General features: G+C 42.1%; 1 protein-coding gene across 1 annotated transcript; it reads left to right on the forward strand.

The window, feature by feature from the left end:
* Nucleotides 1-7,939: 7,939 nt before the first annotated feature.
* LOC113615263 (zinc finger protein 501-like) lies at nt 7,940-22,698 on the forward strand. The gene is made up of 6 exons (XM_027097491.1): nt 7,940-8,175; nt 10,410-10,583; nt 17,433-17,471; nt 19,255-19,381; nt 19,920-20,039; nt 20,710-22,698. Exons 3-6 carry the CDS (start codon nt 17,457-17,459, stop codon nt 21,882-21,884), a joined length of 1,437 nt encoding a protein of 478 aa, XP_026953292.1. The 5' UTR covers nt 7,940-8,175; nt 10,410-10,583; nt 17,433-17,456; the 3' UTR covers nt 21,885-22,698.
* Nucleotides 22,699-23,324: the final 626 nt, after the last annotated feature.

Below are 23,324 nucleotides of genomic sequence, written 5' to 3' on the forward strand. Positions count from 1 at the left end.
CCAGTGTGGGAAGCACATTAAAAGACCACTTTATGCTCATTTTTCATCAGAGCGTTCACATGGGAGAAAAGCCATATAAATGCAGTGAATGTGGGAAAAGTCTGGTCTGATTTAGCACTGGGAAGTACTGCTATGCAGGTGTTTAAAATTTTTTTTAATTGTGATACAATGCTTGTAACATAGCATTTACAGTCTTAACCATATTTAACTGTAAGTTTATCGGTAATAATACATTCACCTTTTGTGCAGACAAATATTCAGAAGTATTTTCATCTCATAAAACTGAAAGTAAACCCATTAGACAACAACTCCTCATCCCCACTCTCTTATCCCCTGACAACAACTATTCTACTTTCTATCTATGAATTTGTCCACTCTGGGTACCTTATATAAGAGTCATAAAGGTTTTCTCCTCTTGTGGCTGGCTTATTTCACTGAAGACAATGTCCTCAAGTTTCATCTGCGTCCTAGCATGTGTCAGAATTTCCGTCTTTTTTGAGTGAGTAGTACTCCATTTTATGTATAAGCTACTTTTTCTGTATCCCTTCATCAGTGAGCTCTTGGGTTGCTTTCACTATTTGGCTATTGCGTATAATGCTGTTGTAAGCACGATTGCACAAATATTTCTTTGAGGCCCTGGTTTCTGTCCTTTTTAGGTATGTTTCCAGATGGAAAATTGTTGGATCATTATTTCAATATGTAAATTTCTTGAGGAACTAAGGGGCTGTTTTCCATAGTAGCTGTACCATTTTACACCGATACAGCTATATCATGTAAGGTGCATGTGCAACTTCATTCTTTTATGTATGGTTATCTAGTTTTTTCAACACCATCTGCTGAAAAAACTCATTTCTCTTTGAATGATCTCTGCACCCTTTAAAAACATCTGAGTATGTATGTGAAGGTTTGTTTCTGTGCTCTTTTATTCCATTCTCCTATATGTTTGTGTATGTCAATAACACAGCATTTTGATATATACTTTTTAAGTTTTTGAAAGTGGTTTGACTCAGTTTTGAAGCCCTGGCAGGAGAAGAACTGTCCGTTCCCCTTCTAGAACAGCTGATGAAGCCCACAACCCCAACCACTTTCCTTATCAGGCTCTCATTCTCTGGACTACCAGACACCAAGGTGTCAGACATTTAGTGATAGCTCCTATGTTCTGGAACCCATACAATTATTCAAAATAGCCAATCCACAGACAGCTCATGAAACCTAGCTAATCCCATCACTCTTGCCAAATATAAACTGCCCACTACAGCTCCCTTTCTGTTAATCCTGTCCCTGGGCTCAGCTCTCTTTGTTGGCCTGTCTAACGTCTTTCATTCTGAGCTGTAAGTAACAAAGTGTTCTGTCTTTCATGTATCCCAGTATCATTGTGCTGTGTATTCCACCATCAAGAAACTTTTGGTCTTACAGAACTATTCCACACCCAGCAGGGTATTAGGAGTACGGCAGATGTTGGACAGTCTTCAGCCACTAGTCTGTCTCCATTCAGCACCAGGAAGCTCACACTGGAGAAAGACGTTACACGTGCAGCCACTGTGCTCTTGGCTTTTTAACATAATAACAGATGTAAGCTCTGGAGATTAGCCCCTGTGAGGGAGATATCCCCCAGAAACTGCATCTTGTACATCCAGACATCCTCACTGGGAGATTCACGGTAAGGGCCAGGTTTGTGGGAAACTGGTGAATTCTCTTGCACTTTCAGACCTGCCTGGGGCCGTCACTGGAGTTCTGTCACTGCCCATGTGTGTTATAGAAGCCACTCTCCTGGTATTAGCTGGCAGGGAGTATGGTCACTATAGTTAGTAATACTGTATTGGGTGTTTAAAACTTGCTAAGAGTAAATCATAGAAGTTCTCAACACAAAAAAACTTATGTAACTATGAGGAAAACGTGAAGCAGACCTATTGTGGTGATCATTTTGCAATATAAACCAATACTGAATCATTATGTTATACATCTGAAACTAATAAATGTTATATGTTAATTATATCTCAATTTTTTTTAGAAAGCAGAGAGAACAGATTGCTGTAGTCTCTTGCTTTTCCTGGAGTATTCGCCAGCCATTTGAGCCCTTTGGTGAGATCTCATGCCCACCCCTTTGATTTGTTCAGGTGTGGACATCACCCACTTTGGACAGAGGACTCCATCAGCTGTTGGCTGGCAGCTTACAGAGGTTTCGCTTGTTTCAGGGTCATTATTGATTGTCTTATGACATTCTTGACAGATTTTTTCGAGCCTCAATTTTACCCACCCTAGGAACTGCTCACCTTGCTGGTTTTTGCGATAAAGTTATTATTGGGTGTTTTTCTTTGTTTCTTTCTTTTTTATTGAAGTACAGTTGATTTGCAGTGTTGTGTTTATTACTGGTATACAGCAAAGGGATTCAGATATATGTACATTTTTTTCCATATGGTTTATCACAGGATTTAAAATAAACAAATAAATAAATTTAATTATTTTTGTCTGTGTTGGGTCTTCATTGCTGCGCGCGGGCTTTCTCTAGTTGTGGCAAGCGGGGACTACTCTTCATTGTGGTGCACGGGCTTCTCACTGTGGTGGCTTCTCTTGTTGCGGAGCACAGGCTCTAGGCGTGCGGGCTTCAGTATTTGTGGCACATGGGCTCAGTAGTTGTGGCTTGCGAGCTCTAGAGCACAGGTTCGGTAGTTGTGGCACACAGGCTTAGTTGCTCCGCAGCCTGTGGGATCTTCCTGGACCAGGGCTCGGACACGGGTCCCCTGCATTGGTAGGCAGATTCTTAACCACTGTACTACCAGGGAAGCCCTATCATAGGATATTGAATATGGTTCCCTGTGCTATACAGTAGGACTTTGTTGTTTATCTATTCTGTATAAAAGTTTACATCTGCTACCCCAAAACTCCCACTCCATCCCTCCCCTAGGTCTTATTGTTTAAGCCACCTTTACTCTTGGGTTTCTGTTTACTGTATGCTGTGGGTTGAGAACAGAATTGGACTCTGCCAGAATAAAAAGTACAGACTTCTGGGGCTCTCAACTTTGTGTACTCCAAAGGAAACAGCAGGAGGACAAAGCACAACTCTAAGTGTAGATTTGGCCTAGTTGCATTGCTGCTTGAGGCCTCCTAGGAAAGTCTGAATGACCCTTGCACCAAGATCTCCTGCCTGGTTTTGAAGATTATTTGTGGCTCCGCAGTCACTTGGGGCAGTTGGTTTGCAAACAATAGCGTATTTGACAGTACCATGAACTTCGTGGATGTTCCATGGTATTATTGAGAGATAGCTTTCTCCTGATACCCACCTAGGAGCTCTGTGTCCTGAGGAAGAAAAATCATGTAGGTTTATGTCCATGGACATAAAACTTTTAACAAGGCCCAGGCTGGGAACCATATTGTGTATAGAAATTGTGACTGGATTAATAGGGACTGGACTGGTGGAGACTGCCCCAAAGTAGAGTGGATAAACCACTTCCAAAGGGGCCTCTGTGAATATCTGAGTAACTGGCCAGGTGGAAAGAGAGTGTACAGAACTCGGGACCTGCAGACCAGTCCCCGTAGCCAGTTTATTGGCAGAGCAGCAGAGCCAGAGGTTTTATGGATCCCTGTAGCCTCTCTGGGCTGTTTCCCTCAAACAATAATGGCAAAGCAGGAACCTCATGAGGGAGTGAAGGGAGATTCTCTTCTTCAGGGATGGGTCTTTTGTGTCCTAGCCATCATTCTTGGTGACACGAGTGGACATGTTTCCATTATTCCCCCATTTTGTAGACAAAGAATCAGAGTTGACTCATGTAAGATGTGGGGAGAGGGTCCTGATGATCAGTACAGCTTTGTCAGTTGTTTGATATTCTAGAAGGAATAGCATTTTAACGCTTTATGGGAAAAAGTTTTCCCCAAACAGCTTCATTGAGGGATTACTGATGTAGATTAACGGCATTTATATAAAGTGTCCAACATGACATATTTTCACATATGTATAGACATTGAACCCATCATCAGAGTTGTCAATGAATATTCCCGTTGCCTCAGTAAGGTTTCAGTGCCCTTCTCTTTTCTTTTCCTTACATCCCCATCCAAATTGCCATCTATACATAGCTATTAACTCTAAACTCATAAGAAACCATAAACAAATGTTGAACCATTGAAAAGTTTACAAACTTCTGAGCTAACAATCAATTGAACTTAATATTTATACAAAAAATGTGGACCTTATGCATGCATACGAGGGAGAGCTGTAGTTGTCAGGCAGTGTCCTAGAACAAAGCTTGAGCTGCATTTATCTTTTATGGAGCCAGTCATTAAGGAATGGAGGAATTTCAGAAGTGTGTGTTGAAGGATTTCTGGACTTTCCGCAGTGTTAGTGTGGTCACTCCTGTTGACCAGCTGACTTTAAGAAGCTGGGGCATGGAACTGAGGTAGTTGCTGATTGACTGTTGCTTAGGAGCCTGGAGCTGTCACTGATAGGCTGTCTTTCAGGACTCGGGTTGGGGAGCAGTAGTCTTATCACCGATTGGTTAAATTTCAAAAGCTTGTCCCTATCAATGATTTGCTAACTTCCAGAAGCTTAGTTTCTCTCTTGAGGCTGTCGTTGACCCTGCTGATTTTGAGGACACATGTATTCATCGAAAGTTATCTCTTAGAAACGATGATTATTTGTTCATGACTTTGGACTGTGGCCAAGGAACACATTTTCCCTCTCCTGACTATGTAAAGTAAGCACTTTATTTGTTAATATCTGTTTTTAGTCTTCCCTCAGCCAAACCTGAGAGAAACCATAAAGCATTTTCCAAATTAACTGACGGCGTTTTGGAAATCATTGCAAAAAGCAGGATGTACGATGTTTATGTCGTGCTGACGAAGTCAAAGGACTGTGGACAAAATTGTGAAATACAGGACTTGTGCTGTATACATGAAACAGCTGACAACCCTATTCCCAATATGTCCCATGCACCTACTATTGTGGTTGAAACTCCTTAGATGCTTGTGGTACATTTGTTAGGCCAGTGAATACATACCACAGTACAGCTTCTTTATTCATTTTTACCTTTCTGGCAAGTCTAAACATTGTCTTCACCTTTCCTGCTAAGTAGTTAAGTACCCGTGTTTTCAAGTATGAAAAAAATCACATTTTGGAGATCTACATGCTTCATTTGGGAACTGTATTACCCAGAAGTCACTTCAGTCTGCAGGTACAGTGACTGAGCCAGTGAAGGCTTAGCAAAGTGCTCTTAAGATGCAGTGCACAACAGGTGAGTGGAACTTCCTGCATCCTTTAGGGATGGCATTGTTATGGACTCTGGATTTTTCCCACCTGTATGGGCTTCTAGAGCTCTGGGTCCACGCAGAGGTGACCAAGAGGAAAAGCACAAGAAGAGACGTTACAGAGGTGCCTCTGAGGCCTAGCTGAACCAGGCTCTGCAAGCCATGGCACCCTTGTTTCTGAAACTGAACAGGACCCTGCAGGGCCCTCCTGGGTACAAAAGTCTGTCCCCCTTGTTTCTTTCTTTTTTTTTTTTTAATATTTATTTATTTGGTTGTGTCAGGTCTTAGTTGTGGTGGGTGAACTCCTTAGTTGTGGCATGTGAACTCTTAATTGAGGCATGCATGTGGGATCTAGTTCCCTGTCCAGGGATCGAACTCAGGCCTACCTGCGTTGGGAGCACAGAGTCTTAACCCACTGTGCTACCAGGGAAGTCTCCCTTGTTTCCTGTACATAGAGAAAGACTTTAGTTTCCTAGGCCTTCCCTGAGTTCCAAAGAGCAGATTCAAGTAGTTACTAATTAGAGAGGTGAGAGTGTAGAAAGAAAGGAAAAGCAGTCAAAACCAGTAATGACAGTTGGAACAATAGTTCAGTGATAAAACACTCACAGGAATTCTAGTTCCTTCTGAAAAGTTATAGATAACAATCTGATGCATATCCTTGAGTTGTTTTGCAGAAACAAGACCTCCAGCCAGGTGGAGGATGGTGACTACATGATGACAACAAGCACATAAGCCTGAGACTGGTTGGAAACAGAAAGTTGATGATGAATATTCCTGAAAATCACCCTGTGACCTTACCAGCAACCAATCAGAAGAAAGTAGGTGAGCAGACCCAGGTTCAGTTTGATAACAGACACGAGACATTTTTAAAACTTCTGCTAACTACAACCTTGCAGTTTCAACATTCCCCCCTTTGTAACTATATAGCCATTTCTGACCCTAACCAATCCTTGCTTTATAAGCACCCTTACTTCTTGACAGCTCCAATTATAATTCTTGACAAACAACTTATGGAACTAACTGTGGCCTTCCATTTTTTGCCTTTATAGGTTTCCTCCATTTGTAGTTCAGGTAACAATTCAAGTGCTTCTCTCACCTACGTTTCCTGGGTGTCCTAACAAGCCCTAAATAAATGCCTGATCAATCACGTCTTCATTTCTGAAATTTTGGCTAACACTCAAAACACATAAATGTATTCTGTAATTGACTGTGTTGTCATTAATTCTTACTGTTCATCTCCTTTGACCGGAAGGTCAGACTCATGAGGGCAGGCATCTTTTTCTCTTTTGATCTTGATGCAACCAAAGTAGTGCCTGGAATGGGGTAGGCACTTAATGAATGTTTCTTAAGAGGGAAACTTAAAGAATGTTTCTTAAGGAGGGAATAAATATGATGCTACAGATACCCTGTTTGTTTTTAGCTGTCTGCTCTCTTTACATAGCCCTTCCAGCTGTACTTAAATAAAAAAATTTTAAATAAATAAATAATAGATCACATGTTACAAAGCTATAACCACAAGCTAGCCAAGTTTCCTGTGTAACTACGTGCTCTGCTTTATTCCCTTACTTCTCAGACTTCAGTGTCTCTAGAAACTGCACTGAGAGCCTAACCTTGTTCACATGGTCAAGGGCTATTTTGGCCACTAACTTTGAATAATTAAATAATGATGGATTTCAGCAATTTCCAAATTTCACAAATATTTTTCTGAGATGATATCAACTCTCCATGCATTGTTACTGCAATTGTGGGTAAAATTATATTGTACCCAGCAAGGAACGAGGATCATGTAAACCAATCCTTTATCTCAGGATTCAAATGCCCCCTTTGTAAATAAACTATGACTGGGACCGTAGAGTCACTGTCCAGGGAGAAAATGGCATGCGGTAAGTCACTCTTTTGAGATAGGTAGATCTTAGATTCTAGAAAAGAACTGAATACATATCTAAATGTGGAGTAAGAATTATGTGTCCACCCCTGAATGGGACACTCGTCACTGGCTCTACGTTTCTTCTGAGGGAAGCAGAGACACAACACATTGTCCACCTGCTTCTGGCCATCCTACATCCCTCCTCTGTCTTCCCCATCATGGCCCTGTCTGGAAACTTTGCTTTCTTGACCCTGACCTAACACACTGAGACTCATAAATTGAGTCTAAAGCATCAGCCTACATACTTTGGAAGAGCAGTAAGACCGTGTTTATTAGACCCCAACTATGGATGGATGCACTTTGTGGCTGAGTGACAATTTGGTATCATGTGCGCATTTGTTTTTTTTAGGTTTGGGGAACATCTGAACTATAACTTTATTATAGTTTATATATATATATATATATATGAATATAACTCTATTATATCTGAGTACCTCTCTCTGAACAGCACAGACTACATTCCACGGAAATCTGGGTGCGTCCCCTTTAAGAAGCGTGGTTCTGCGGATATCTGGGTGCGTCCCCTTTAAGAAGCGTGAACCCCGCCAGTACTCAGAGCCTTGGGACACTCCTTCCCAGCTACCCTCAGGGTGAGGAGGAACTTTCCCAGAGGTGGGGAGCACCGCCACTTGACAGGTCGTAGAGCGCTGTGAACCACATTACCCTGAAGGCAAAGCGCGGCGCGTAAGGGCCCCTGAACCAATGACGGCTCAGGAGAGAGCCACTTCCGTACTAGGGGGGCGGTGTCTGGGCGGGCCTTCCGGCGTCGACCGCGGGCGACATTTTTAAACTCGGACCTGTTCGCTGGTGCCCGCTCCGGTACCTTGGGTCGGCACCAGGTGAAGGGAGCCAGGAAGGCGCTGTGTCCGCTGCTCTGAGGAAAGGCTGAGGCTCCGCGTGGGCGCCATCCGGCCTGACTCTGTCTCGGGGCCGGGACGGGCCTCCGTGCCCGGGCCCCACCATTGCCCACAGACTCCGCTGGGACGGCCAAGCGGATGGGTGCGATTCAGGTAAATGCTGCTCCCTCCGGACCCTCAGACAACTCTTCTCATTCTGCAGTATTTTCGTTCTTATCAATGTTCTATAACGAGCATCCTATGTTTGTGTTTTTTTGTTTCCCAAAACCTTGGTTTTCCGAATATTGAAATAAGACGTGCGTGGGGAAAAAAAAATTGCAGGGAACTTCCATGTTCAGTTGAATAAGCAGCTCTTACTAATACCCGTTCTTTGCTCAAGTCAAGATATGAGATATAAGTAGGACCCCAGAAGCCGCCTGTGGGTTCCTTTCATAACAGTTATCCCCATCCCCCAAAAGTTAAGGTATTGTCTGATGTTTCAAGTAAGCATTTCGTTGCTTTTCCTGATAGTTTCAGCTGTGTGGAAAATATTCGACGACTATAGTTTACCTTCGCTCAGTTATCTTAAAACTCTCTTATGACTGGAATCATACAAGTATTATGATGTGTCACACCCAATATGGTGGGACTTTACCCATTTTTTCATGGCTATCCGTTAATTTTCCTTCTTTTGCAGTGTTCTAATAGTGTGAATACAGTATATGAGTAAAATATCTTTATAAATCCTGCTGTTGAAGGCTTTCTTTGCTTTTTTCTTTTGGCTTGTTTGTTTTTGGTCTCCTTTCTGTAATTATAAACATTGCTATGCTGGCCATACCTTCCTTGCTTTCTGGGGTATATAAAGCACACATTTGTTTAGCGTATATGTTAAAATTATTATTGTATTTAAATGGACATTTCCACTTTTTGATCTTGTTTTGCTCCATGTTACTAATTTTAATTTAGTGCTTTGAATGAGATTGTTATACTTAGTCTTAATCTATCCCGTAGTTAGTTGTATTTTTTTTAACATCTTTATTGGAGTATAATTGCTTTACAATGGTGTGTTACTTTCTGCTTTATAACAAAGTGAATCAGCTATATGTACATATATCCCCATATCCTCTCCCTCTTGCGTCTCCCTCCCACCCTCCCTATCCCATCCCTCTAGGTGGTCACAAAGCACTGAGCTGATCGAGCTGATCTCCCTGTGCTATGCGGCTGCTTCCCACTAGCTATCTGTTTTACATTTGGTAGTGTATATCTGTCAGTGCCACTCTCTCACTTCGTCCCAGCTTACCCTTCCCCCTCCCCGTGTCCTCAAGTCCATTTTCTACATCTGCGTCTTTATTCCTGTCCTGCCCCTACGTTCTTCATAACCTATTTTTTAAAGATTCCATACATATGTGTTAGCATACGGTATTTGTTTTTCTCTTTCTGACTTCACTCTGTATGACAGACTCTAGGTCCATCCACCTCACTACAAATAACTCAGTTTCGTTTCTTTTTATGGCTGAGTAATATTCCATTGTATATATGTGCCACATCTTCTTATCCAGTCATCTGTTGATGGACACTTAGGTTGCTTCCATGTCCTGGCTATTGTCAATAGCGCTGCAGTGAACATTGTGGTATATGACACTTTTTGAATTATGGTTTTCTCAGGGTATATGCCCAGTAGTGGGATTGCTGGGTCGTATGGTAGTTCTATTTTTAGTTTTTTAAAGAACCTCCATACTGTTCTCCATAGTGGCTGTATCAATTTACATCCCCACCAACAGTGCAAGAGGCTTCCCTTTTCTTCACACTCTCTCTACAATTTATTGTTCGTAGATTTTTTGATGATGGCCATTCTGACTGGTGTGAGGTGATACCTTATTGTAGTTTTGATTTGCATTTCTCTAATGATTAGTGATGCCGTAGTTGTATTTTTATACACATCATGCATTAGGTAAACTTACAGTTTTACAGTATGCAGCCACTTAGAGGGTTTCTGCTTTTGCAGTGATTGTACTCTGTTAATAGTATTTATTTTACTGTTACGTCATCATCCTCTGCTGGTATTGGAAGAGAAAATGATTAAGACATCTGGTTAAAATACTTGTTTTAAGGGGGACAAAATGAATCCTTGTAAGGATAAAAAGTTATAATGCTGGGAATCCTTATCAAGATGTTTAGAACCAAAGAAATTTCCATGTTTTTATAATGAGGTTGGAATAGAGGTCAGGTCTCATATGTTGTTTCCTTTGTCTTAAGTTTAAGGAGTCATCTTTGACAGCCACTTATCTCAAACTGCTGGAGGCCAAGCACTTTTACTCTGATGCCAGCAACAACCCCTTTATCACAGATTAATTTTCTGGTGTCATTTTCTTCTTGTAACTCTCTCTCTCTCTCTCTTTTTTTTTTAGGCCACACTGTGCAGCTAGCAGGATCTTAGTTCCCAGACCAGGGATTGAAATCGAACCCATGGCAGTGAAAGCACCAAGTTTTAGCCACTGAACCACCAGGGAATTCTGAGATTCATTTTCACTGTGAAGTCAACAAATGGTGGTTCCCTTCTCTACTGCAGGAGAAAAAAGCAGGTAGGAAATTACAGAAAATCTGTCTGAATATTTATGAAAGAAAAAGGATATATAAATAACATGGATAAAAATTTAAAATTTGTATTCTTGAATTCTATTATATAATGTTATAATAATTTTCTTGAGTTTTATTATTTCTTTTATATACAGCAGGTTCTTATTAGTTATTTATTTTATACATACTAGTGTGTATATGTCAATCCCAATCTCCCAATTCATTCCCCCCACCCCAACATCCCCCCCTTGGTGTCCATACATTTGTTCTCTACATCTGTGTGTCTATTTCTGCCCTGCAGACCAGTTCATCTGTACTATTTTTCTAGGTTCCACATATATGTGTTAACATACAATATTTGTTTTTCTCTTTCTGACTTACTTCACTCTGTATAACAGTCTCTAGATCCATCCACATCTCTACAAATGACCCAATTTTGTTCCTTTTTATGGCTGAGTAATATTCCATTGTATATATGTACCACATCTTTATCCAGTCGTCTGTCGATGGGCATTTAGGTTGTTTCCATGACCTGGCTCTTGTAAATAGTGCTGCAGTGAACTTTGGGGTGCATGCATCATTTATTTATTTATTTATTTATTTATGGCTATGTTGGGTCTTCGTTGCTGTGCGCGGCTTTCTCTGGTTGTGGCAAGAATGGGCTACTCTTCATTGCAGTGCGTGGGCTTCTCGTTGCAGTTCCTTGTTGCGGAGCATGGGCTTTAGGCATGTGGGCTTCAGTAGTTGTGGCTTGTGGGCTCTACAGTGCAGGCTTAGTAGTTGTGACACACAGGCTTAGTTGCTCTGCAGCGTGTGGAATCTTCCCAGACCCGGGCTTGAACCCTTGTCCCCTGCATTGGCAGGCAGATTCTTAACCACTGTGCCACCAGGGAAGTCCCTGCATGAGTCTTTTTGATTTACAATTTTCTCTGGGTATATGCCCAGTATTGGATTGCTGGGTCATATGGTAATTCTATTTTTAGCTTTTTAAGGAACCTCCATACTCTTCGTCATATGGCTGTATCAATTTACATTCCCACCAACAGTGAAAGACAGTTCCCTTTTCTCCACACCCTCTCTAGCATTTGTTGTTTGCAGATTTTCTTATGATGCCCATTCTAACTGGTGTGAGATGACACCTCATTGCAGTTTTGATTTGCATTTCTCTAATAATTAGTGATGTTGAGTGACTTTTCATGTGCTTCTTGGTCATCTGTATGTCTTTGGAGAAATGTCTAATTAGGTCTTCTGCCCATTTTTGGATTGGGTTGTATGTTTTTTTAATATTGAGCTGCATGATCTGTCTACATATTTTGGAGATTAATCCTTTGTCCATTGATTCATTTGCAAGTATTTTCTCCCATTCTGAGGGCTGTCTTTTCGTCTTGTTTGTGGTTTCCTTTGCTTTGCAAAAGCTTTTAACCTTTATTAGGTCCCATTTGTTTATTTTTGTTTTTATTTCCATTACTCTAGGAGGTGGATCAAAAAAGATCTTGCTGTGATTTATGTCAAAGAGTGTTCTTCCTATATTTTCCTCTGAGAGTTTTATAGTGTCCAGTCTTACATTTAGGTCTCTAATCCATTTTGAGTTTATTTTTGTGTATGGTGTTAGGGAGTGTTCTAATTTCATTCTCTACATGTAGCTGTCCAGTTTTCCCAGCACCACTTATTGAAGAGACTGTCTTTTCTCCATTGTATATCCTTGCCTCTTTTGTCATAGATTAGTTGACCATAGGTGCTTGAGTTTTTCTCTGGGCTTTCTGTCCTGTTCCATTGATCTATATTTCTGTTCTTGTGTCAGTACCATATTGTTTTGATTACTGTAGCTTTGTAGTATAGTCTAAAGACAAGGAGTCTGATTCCTCCAGTGCCGTTTTATTCCCTCAACACTGCTTTTGCTATTCGGGGTCTTTTGTGTCTCCATACAGATTTTAAGATTTTTTTGTTCTAGTTCTGTAAAAAATGCCACTGGTAATTTGATAGAGATTGCATTGAATCTGTAAATTGCTTTGGGTAGTATAGTCATTTTCACAATATTGATTCTTCCAATCCAAGAACATGGTATATCTCTCCATCTGTGTCATCTTTGTTTTCTTTCATCAGTGTATTACAGTTTCTGAGTACAGGTCTTTTACCTCCTTGGTACATTTATTCCTAGGTATTTTATTCTTTTTTGTTGCAATGGTGAATGGGATTATTTCCTTAATTTCTCTTTCTGATCTTTCATTGTTAGTGTATAGGAATGCAAGAGACTTTTATGCATTAATTTTGTATCCTGCAACTTTACCAAATTCATTGATGAGCTCTAGTAGTTTTCTGGTGGCATCTTTAGGATTCTCTATGTATAGTATCATGTCATCTGCAAACAGTGACACTTTTACTTCTTCTTTTCCAATTTGTATTCCTTTTATTTTTTCTTCTCTGATTGCCATGACTACTACTTCAAGAATTATGTTGAATAATAGTGGCAAGAATGGACATCCTTGTCTTGTTCCTGATCTTACAGGAAATGCTTTCAGTTTTCCACCATTGAGAATGATGTTTGCTGTGGGTTTATTGTATATGGCCTTTATTATGTTGAGGTAGGTTCCCTCGATGCCCACTTTCTGGAGGGTTTTTATCATGTAAATGAATGTTGAATTTTGTCATAAGCTTTTTCTGCATCTATTGAGATGATCATATGGCTTTTATTCTTCAATTAAAAATTTTATTTATTTATTTATTTTATTTATTTTTGGCTGCATTGGGTCTTTGTTGCGGTGTGTGGACTCCTCAGTGTGGCAGCTTCTCTTGTTGTGGAGCACAAGCTCTAGGCATGCAGGCTTCATTAGTTGTGGCACCTGGGCTCAGTAGTTGTGGTGCACGGGCTTAGTTGCTCCACGGCATGTGGGATTATCCCAGAGCAGGGCCCAAACCTGTGTCCCCTGCATTGGCAGGTGGATTCTTAACCACTGTACTACCAGGGAAGTCCCTTAGTAGTCTCTTACGATGCTTTGTATTTCTGTGGTGTCTGTTGTAACTTCTCATTTTTCATTTCTAATTTTATTGATTTGAGTCCTCTCCCTCTTTTTCTTGATGAGTCTGGCTAAAGGTTTATCAGTTTTGTTTATCTTCTCAAAGAACCAGCTTTTAGTTTTATTGATCTTTGCTATTGTTTTCTTTGTTTCTATTTCATTTATTTCTGCTCTTATCTTTATGATTTCTTTCCTTCTACTAACTTTGAGTTTTGTTTGTTCTTCTTTCTCTAGTTCCTTTAGGTCTAAGTTTAGATTGTTTATTTGAGATTTTTCTTGTTTCTTGAGGTAGGCTTGTATTGCTATAAACTTCCCTCTTAGAACTGCTTTTGCTGTATCCCATAGGTTTTGGATCGTTGTGTTTTCATTGTCATTTGTCTCTAGATATTTTTTGATTTCTTCAGTGATCTCTTGGTTATTTAGTAACATACTGTTTAGCCTCTGTGTGTGTTTTTTACCTTTTTCCCCTGTAATTGATTTCTAATCTCATAGCATTGTGGTTGGAAAAGATCCTTAATATGATTTCAATTTTTTTAAATTTACTGAGGCTTGACTTGTGACCCAGGATGTGATCTATCCTGGAGAATGTTCTGTGTGCACTTGAGAAGAAAGTGTAATCTGCTGTTTTTGGATGGAATGTTCTATAAATATCAATTAAATCTATCTGGCCTACTGCGTCATTTAAAGCTTGTGTTTCTTTATTAATTTTCTGTCTGGATGATCTGTCCATTAATGTAAGTGAGGTCTTAAAGTCCCCCATCATTATTGTGTTACTGTCAATTTCCTCTTTTATGGCTGTTAGCATTTGCCTCATGTATTGAGGTGCTCCTATGTTGGGTGCATATATATTTATAATTGTTATCACTTCTTGGATTGATCCCTTTGTCATTATGTAGTGTCCTTCCTAGTCTCTTGTAACATTCTTTATCTTAAAGTCTATTTTATCTGCTATGAGTATTGCTACTCCAGCTGTCTTTTGATTTCCATTTGCATGGAATATCTTTTTCCATCCCCTCACTTTCAGTCTTATGTGTCCCTAAGTCTTACCCCTTAAGTGGGTCTCTTGTAGACAGCATGTATATGGGTCTTGTTTTTGTATCCATTCAGCGAGCCTGTGTCTTTTGGTTGGAGCATTTAATCCATTCACGTTTAAGGTAATTACCGATATGGATGTTCCTGTCACGATTTTCTTAATTGTTTTGGGTTTGTTTTTGTAGGTCCTTTTCTTCTCTTGTGTTTCCCACTTAGAGAAGTTCCTTTAGCATTTGTTATAGAGCTGGTTTTGTGATGCTGAATTCTCTTAGCTTTTGCTGGTCTGTAAAGGTTTTGATTTCTCCGTCAAATCTGAATGAGATCCTGAATGAGATTAATCTTCGTGTAGGTTCTTTTCATCACTTTAAATATATCATGCCACTCCCTTCTGGCTTGTAGAGTTTCTGCTGAGAAATCAGCTGTTAACCTTATGGGAGTTCCCTTGTGTGTTATTTGTCATTTTTCCTTTGCTGCTTTCAATAATTTTTTTTTGTCTTTCATTTTTGTTAGTTTGATTACTATGTGTCTCAGCATGTTACTCCTTGGGTTTGTTCTGCCTGGGACTCTCTGTGATTCCCAGACTTGGGTGGCTATTTCCTTTCCCATGTTAGGGAAGTTTTCAACTATAATCTCTTCAAATAGTTTCTCAGGTCCGTTGTCTCTCTCTTCTGCTTCTGGGACCTGTATAATACGAATGCTGTTGCATTTAACTTTGTCCCAGAGGTCTCTTAGACTGTCTTCTTTTCTTTTCATTCTTTTTTCTTTGTTCTGCAGGAGTGAATTCCACCATTCTGTCTTCCAGGTGAGTTCTGCCTCAGTTATTCTGGTATTGATTCCTTCTAGTATATTTTTCATTTTGGTTATTGTATTATTCATCTCTGTTTGTTTGTTCTTTAATTCTTCTAGGTCTTTTTAAACATTTTTTGCATCTTCTTGATCTTTGCCTCCATTCTTTTTCCGAGTTTTGCCTATCTCCACTTCATTTAGTAGTTTTTCTGGGATTTTATCTTGTTTCTTCATCTGGTACATAGTCATCTGCCTTTTCATTTTGTTTGTTTTTCTGTGAACGTGGTTTTCATTCCACAGGCTGCAGCATTGTAGTTTTTCTTGCTTCTGCTGTCTGCCCTCTGGTGGATGAGGCTATCTAAGAGGCTTTTGCAAGCTTCCTGATGGGAGGGACTGGTGGTGGGTAGAGCTGGGTGTTGCTCTGGTGGGCAGAGCTCAGTAAAACTTTAATTGTTTTGTCTGCTGATGAGTGGGGCTGAGTTCCCTCCCTGTTGGTTGTTTGGCCTGAGGCGATGCAGCACTGGAGGCTACAGCCTCTTTGATGGGGCTAATGGTGGACTCTGGGAGGGCTCATGCCAAGTACTTCCCGGAGCTTCTGCTGCCGCTATTCTTGTCCCTGTGGTGAGACACAGCCATATTCTGCATCTGCAGGATACCTTCCAACACTAGCTGGTAGGTCTGGCTCAGTCTCCTATGGAGTCACTACTCCTTCCCCTTGGGTCCTGATGTGCACACTACTTTGTGTATGCCCTCCAAGCTTGGAGTATATGTTTCCCCCAGTCCTGTCGAAGTCCTGTAGTCAAATTCTGCTAGCCTTCAAAGTCTGTTTCTCTGGGAATTCCTCCTCCTGTTGCCAGACCTCAAGGTTGGAACCCTGACTTGGGGCTCAGAACCTTCACTCCAGTGGGTGGACTTCTGTGCTATAAGTGTTCTCCAGTTTGTGAGTCACCCATCCAGTAGTTATGGAATTTGATTTTATTGTGATTGCACCTCTCCTACTCTCTCATTGCGGTTTCTGCTTTGTCTTTGGATGTGGGGTATCTTTTTTCCTGAGTTCCAGTGTCTTCCTGTCAATGATCGTTCAGTAGTAAGTTGTAATTCCAGTGCGCTCACAAAAGGCAGTGAACACACATCCTTCTACTCTGCCATCTTGAATCAGTTTCCATAATGTTATAATAATTTCTAATCAGAATTTAGTATATGGATTATGTAAGCTGAAATTTATATAAAGCAATAATTTATAAGATAACAAAGGGGCCTCCCTGGTGGTGCAGTTGTTGAGAGTCCACCTGCCAATGCAGGGGACACGGGTTCATGTCCTGGTCCGGGAAGACCCCACATGCCACAGAGTGGCTGGGCCTGTGAGCCATGGCCGCTGAGCCTGCGTGTCTGGAGCCTGTGCTCCACAACGGGAGAGGCCACAACAGTGAGAGGCCCGCATACTGCAAAAAAACAACAACAACAACAACAAAACAAAAAGATAACCAAGTAAAATTGGAAAAGGAAGTATAATATACGAACTTCTGATCAGATGTGAGGGCCAACTACAAGCTACAAGAAGAGAAAAATATATTATTAGCAAGGGAGAAATAGAAGAGGGAATCAAATGGAAGTGTCAGAAACAGACCTGTATGTAAAATGAGACTTAATTTTGATATTTGTGACTTAGGACTATAATAGTGCTTTATGACATGCCAACACCATTTCCTTGCCAACACAATCCCTTATTCTTCTGGGCTCACTGGGCTCCAGTCATACTAGCTTTGTAAATGCTGCTCAAAGACACCAGGCATGACTCTGATAGAGAGGCTTTGTACTTGTTTGTCCCACTTTTGGAAGGCCTTTTCTCAAGATATCCACATGACCTTATGGTACAACTGTAACATTTTCTGCCCTCTTTTATGCTTTAGTTTCCTCTTGAGCATTTGTCTTCATCTGAAATATTAAATGGTTCACTCATTAAACTTTTTTGTCTATGTTGCTGATGGGAATTAATATTACATGGCCCTACTCTTCCCACAGGTTCCACATTCAGCAGAACCACTTATGGACCCTGCACTGGTGAGTGTCAGGTGTCCTATAAGTCTTTTGCTGCCACTCTTCCTGGACTTGGTGTCTGGCGACCCTAAGCCCAGGTTTCCAAGTCCAGGCCAGAGGTTATATGGAGAGATTCCCATTTTTGGCAGCCAGTGGACTGAGATGTGAAAGGTTGTCTTAGGTATAGCAGGTAATATATATAAATGTTTGAGGATGAGATTGAGATGGGAGTGTTTTAGGACTTGTAGGTCTTTGTTAACAGCTGGTAAGAACAGAGAGCAAGGGGGCCAGAGTTAGACCTAGAATGGTAGACTGAGAAGAGGTTTCTGTTCTGAGAATGATGGAAGACATGGAATTTTTGGAACAGAGAGGGAAAGTGATGTGACTTAGGTTTTAAGAGGCTACTCCTGGCTGCAGAGTGCACAAGAGACTGGGGGAGAGAAAGAAAAGGAGATAATGAAGGAGGTATTGCAGTCATCCAGATGCACATTAGTTCTTGCTGGACCAAAGTGGTGCATGAGGAGGTAGGAGAAATACTTGGCTTCTGGATTTGCTTTTAAAGTAGGGACTGATCAGATTTTCTAATGTGGAGGGCTCACGGATAACTCCAAGTTTTTTTTCCCTTTGCATCTGGAAGGGTGGCAGTGCCATCAACTGAGATGGGGAAGTCAGTGGTAGCGGTCCTTTTCCGTGAGAATATTAGGAATTGGGTTTTGGCTGTTTTGATTCTCAGATGTTCCAGTGACTCCAAGTATAGGAGACAAGGGGACGGCTGAACGTGCAGATCTAGAGTGCTGGCGGAGGCTTCAGGTTGCCATTAGGGGACAAGGGAAGATAAGGGGGCTGTCACAAAGACAGATAAGAAGAGTGGTCATCAGTGGGAAGGTGGGGGGCGGGAGGGAAAGTCCATCAGGTGGCTCAGTTTTTTATGGGGGAGTGCTTATGAAATTGATTAATTGATGCAGAGGGAAAGCAGAATGTAGGTGAAGTAAAAGTAAAGTCAGGCTGGTGGTTATTTTTCTTCCTGTGCACTCACTAGGCTTTTGTGGTGGAACTTGGGTAGTTTCTGACAGAATGTCAGATGAGTTTACCTAAGGTGTGTCAAGTGGGTGTGGATTTTGAATGGGTGTTATATGGACAGAGATTGCAACTGGTGAAGAGACATAATGTGCAATACAGAGGTGGAACATGAACAGGCGTATTTAGATTTGCATGTTTTGACTGAGGTTAAAGTCAGGAACAAGGCCTGGTGGGGAAGCATTCAGAACAGACCGGTGGAGAGTTGGGGTATGGTGGGATCCTGTTGCATTGGCAGGAACTTTCTGATGCCATGTGCAGGAGGGTATGTGAGGAGGCAGGAGACATGCCAGTTTTGTGGGCTGGGTGGTGGTGATGGGGATCAGATGTATGAGGAGTTAGCCAGTGAGTATGCATGTGGGGAAGGTGTGTGACCAAATTGCCCCAGAGCCCTCATACCAGGAGTTTAACAGAGAATGATGAGCCCAAGTTTGTTTGTGTCTGGGAGACATGATCCTGGGGACTCTCAGGCTGTTGTCTTGCAGGAGAGGGAGGGAGACATGCATACCAGGCTCACAGCTTAGATGGCATCTGTCTGCCCACCTACCTACCTGTTGTTGCTGAGAGTTGTACCTAGTGCTCAAGGAAGTATGAATAGTTATTAGGTACCAGTGCCCTCTAAGTTAGGGAGCTGGGGAGGAAGATGAACCGAGTGAGTATGGGTTAGGGGCACTTATGGGGTCCTGGGGAGAGAGGCTGCTTATGGAGACATCTGTCCCTGTCATCACAGGGCTCTGTGACCTTTGAGGACGTGGCTGTATACTTTTCCCAGGAGGAATGGAAGCTTCTTGATGAGGCCCAGAGATTCCTGTACCACGATGTCATGCTGGAGACCTTTGCACTTGCTGCGTCATTGGGTAAGGCCCTCACACCTATCCCAGCATCCCAGGCAGGTCTCCGCCTTTCCCCGTTTTTCCAAAAGCACGTCTGTTTTTTCACAGCTAGACAGTGGGCACATCTATATTACTGCTTCCCTCTCATCTGTGTTGTTGGTGCCAAGGCTGAGTGAATGTGTATACGATCTCCTTTCAGGAGTATCCCCAATACCAGCGGCTCTGAAGTTTTTTCAGTGAAGTTTTTCTGGGTCATAAGACTTGGAATTAGTTCAATGGGTTCCACTAGTCTCAGCCACTCCCTGCTAAGTTGACTCCATAGACCCTTGCACCTCTGTGCTCCAGGCTCTGCCACCTTCCAGCTGACATTTCTTGGGGCCTTACCATTCCAGGAATTGTTGGGAGTTAATGTGGTCAGTATTTGTGGGGTCTTCTTGACTGTTTCTGTGAGACCCTCATCTGAAAGATTCTTTTTGTTACATATTTTTTTCCTGAGGTTGTTTTGGGATTGGTTGCACCTCAGGCCAGTACCGACTGTTCACCTGTTGTGTCTTTCTCTTAGGACTTTCATCTTCTAGGTACCATGTTGTCCAGCTGGAGCTGAGAGGAGAACCCTGGGTACATGACAGAGTGGACATGACTCCAGACAGAGCAAGAGGGGCTCAAATATGGCCTGGCCCTGGTAATTAGCATTGGGGGAGGAAGTGACATCATGGTTTGATTCACATCATATCAGGAACATGTCCCATACCCAACACTGTTTTGGTGTCAAGGCCAGTGACTGTGTACCTCATTTCTGTTTCTCCTCCATCCTTGACACTTGCCTCCTGTGATTTTTCCTCTGACTTCCAACCCAGAATTATCCCTCACCTCTCTGTCTTCCACTCCTAATTTTTCCTCTCCATCCTCCCTCTGCTGTGCTTTCCACTGTTCACCTACACTTAATGTTTCATGAGGTCTGCATCTCTCCTCAAAATAGTCCTTGAACACCAGCTACTTAGTGAAAATCAGATTTTCCTGGACCTGGACACAGCTTTCCACATAGCACACACATGTCACCAGCAGCCAAGGTCCTAGTGAAAACTGTTCCTGGAGGAATGAGTTGTGGACCCCTAGCTCCTTTATGCATTCCACCGCATCCTTCTGTCATTTGCCTGGTGAGTGCTCCCTGTCCTGTGATGTGTAGAGGGTCAGTACTGTACAGCAAGGCTTGCCTAGCCTCCCTGCAACTTCTTGTCTTGAAAACAGTCCCATAGATTTATTCCTTTCTATGTCAGACAAACATTTGTGATGGGGCTGCCTCCTTATACCAAAATCCTATGTCAAGTTTACCCGTATTTCTCTGCTTTCAGGGTGTTGGTATATAGCAGAGAACAAGCAGACACCTTCTGAGCAGAATGTTTCTGTAGAAGTGCCACAAATAAATACTTCAGAGGCAGACCTGTCCACCCTGAAGTCCTATCCCTGGCAGATGTGCTGCCTGTCCTTAGAAGGTGGTTTGCATCTAGCTGAGGACCTTGGCACAAACCCTGGCCAGAAACTCTGTGGGGCAGGTGTGCAGTTTCACCAGCACACTGGAGAGGAACTCTTTAGAAGAGACATGGGTAAGACCTTTATGAAGAGCCACACCGTCCATGCATCCAAGAAGTCTTTCACATTCCAGGAGTCTGGGAAGGATTTCCCTTGTAGCTCTGGCCTTCTCCAGCACCAGGTCACTCCACAAAAGGACACCAAGTTTGTAGAGGCCTTTCACAATGGAGAAAAGCGTTACAGGTGCAGTGAATGTGGGAAAGCCTTCTGCCGTAAATACAGGCTTGCTCAGCACCAGAGAGTCCACACTGGAGAAAGACCTTATGAATGCAGTGAATGTGGGAAAGTCTTTAGATGCAACTCCAACCTTGTTATACATAGAAGAATTCACACTGGGGAAAGGCCTTATGAGTGTAGAGAATGTGGGAAGTTCTTTAGACAAAACGCCCAACTTATTGTTCACCAGAGAATTCACACTGGAGCCAAGCCTTACGAGTGCAGTGAATGTGGGAAAACCTTCATAACTAAAAGCAAACTTATTCAGCACCAGAGAGTCCACACTGGAGAGAGACCTTATGAATGTGGAGAATGCAGAAAAGCCTTCACCTATAAACGCATGCTTGTTCAGCATCAGAGAGTCCACACTGGAGAGAGGCCTTATGAGTGCAGTGAATGTGGGAAAGTCTTTAGGTACATCGCCAGCCTCATTAAACATAGAAGAATTCACACTGGGGAAAGGCCTTATGAGTGTAGTGAATGTGGGAAGTCCTTTAGGCAAAGGGCCCACCTTCAGGTCCACCAGAGAATTCACACTGGAGCAAAGACTTACAAGTGCAGTGAATGTGGGAAATGTTTTAGCCAAAACTCTATTCTCACTACGCACCAGAGAGTTCACACTGGCGAAAGGCCTTATAAGTGCAGTGAATGTGGAAAGTGTTTTAGCCAAAGCTCTACTCTTATTAAGCACCAGAGTTCACATTGGAGAAAAACCATATGAGAATTCTGAATGAGGAGAATTCTTTGGCCAAAGCATCCAGCTTACTCAACACCGAAAAGCTCACACCCCAGAAAGGCCTCATCAGTGCAGCAGATGTGGAAAAGTTTTCTGTCAAAGGTCTGCTCTGACTGAGCACTAGAAACTTCACAGCTCAGATAGACCCTATGAGTACAGCAAATGTAGGAAAGCTTTCAGCCAAAGGTCTTACCTTATTTGATACCAGAAAGTTCATCTAGAGAAGGGCCTTCAAATGAGATGAGAGCAGTGAATGAGTTGTCTCCTTAGTTAATACATCATACTGAATAGACTCTCTGAGGAAGTCATCAACTGGAAGTTGAATGCCATACATCTGAACAGCCCTCGTGTGCAGATTGCCTATGAGTACTGGCTTCATAGGAAGCTTTTCAGGAGCTATACTCTACTTTCTAACCTGTGCAAGCCCCTTGCTGGACTCAATATCACTGTAAGTTTTTTACCTCTCCCAAGTGGCAGATCCCAGTACTGGGCATCAGTCATCGCATTGTGATCAGGGTAGGTAGACTTTTGTGCTGTCCTTTCTCTGGAGGGAAGCATGAATAGCCTGAGCACTTGGGTGTTGTCATGCTCTTCTGTCAAGGACAGGACCTAAGCAGCTTTGACCACTGTGACCAAATGTGGGTTCCCTTGGCAGCTTACAGTTTACTTTCCTTGGTGGTATTGTCTCATGTCATGCTCACGATGGATGTTTCTAGCTCCAGATCACCCTGTTTGGGAACTATCTGCCTCCATTTGCTCTACTCTGTGAAAAAATAAAGACTATAGTTTAAGCCACATCTTTCGTGGGTGTTCCAATCTTTGTTTTCTTCAATAAGGATAGTATCATGGTGGAGAATGGTTTTCACTCCAGTTTTGATCTAATTTGAATTGTTGTCCAAAGCCTCCTGGGGTAGACTACAGGGCTCTGGGACTAATGTGACCTGGATGTTAGAATTTTTGGTGGGTCCCGAGGTCACCCTGAGATGAGGACAGTTTTATGAACCACCAGTGTTTTTTGGAGCTGCATAAGTTCTCTTTTTTCACATGGGATGTCAGATCATGACCCCAGTACTGTTCAAGAGAAGAAGTTCTCTAGGTCCAGCTGGAAAAGAGCCATGTGCCATAATGTCCATAACATGGTAGGCTGGTTTTGCTGAGCATTAGATTACAGACATCAGATGGGAACCATATTTGGTACAGAAACAGGGAATTAATAGGGAGTGACTAGCAAACAAAAAGAGATGAACCTATTCTAAAATTGCATCCATGAATGTTCCCTTGACTGTGGCTGTTTAAGATAATGTTTTTGCAAAAATTCTCAGGAGATACAGAGCGGTTTCTCTCCTGAGGTCCCAGTCAGTGTCAGGCTAAATAATGTAAAGGTTTTGAGATCCCGTAGCATCTTCAGATTGTTTATCTCAAGGC

The sequence above is a fragment of the Aethalodelphis obliquidens genome, unplaced genomic scaffold (assembly GCF_003676395.1).
Source record: "Aethalodelphis obliquidens isolate GAN/ISIS:26980383/991018 unplaced genomic scaffold, ASM367639v1 scaffold113, whole genome shotgun sequence".
In the NCBI taxonomy this organism is placed as follows: domain Eukaryota; kingdom Metazoa; phylum Chordata; class Mammalia; order Artiodactyla; family Delphinidae; genus Aethalodelphis; species Aethalodelphis obliquidens.

Bases quoted from the DNA above. Each gene is read 5' to 3' on its own strand.
- LOC113615263 (XM_027097491.1), top strand. The intron at 19,382-19,919 runs GTAAGGCCCTCA...TCTTTCTCTTAG, and splicing joins TGCACTTGCTGCGTCATTGG to GACTTTCATCTTCTAGGTAC. The intron at 20,040-20,709 runs GTAATTAGCATT...CTCTGCTTTCAG, and splicing joins TCAAATATGGCCTGGCCCTG to GGTGTTGGTATATAGCAGAG.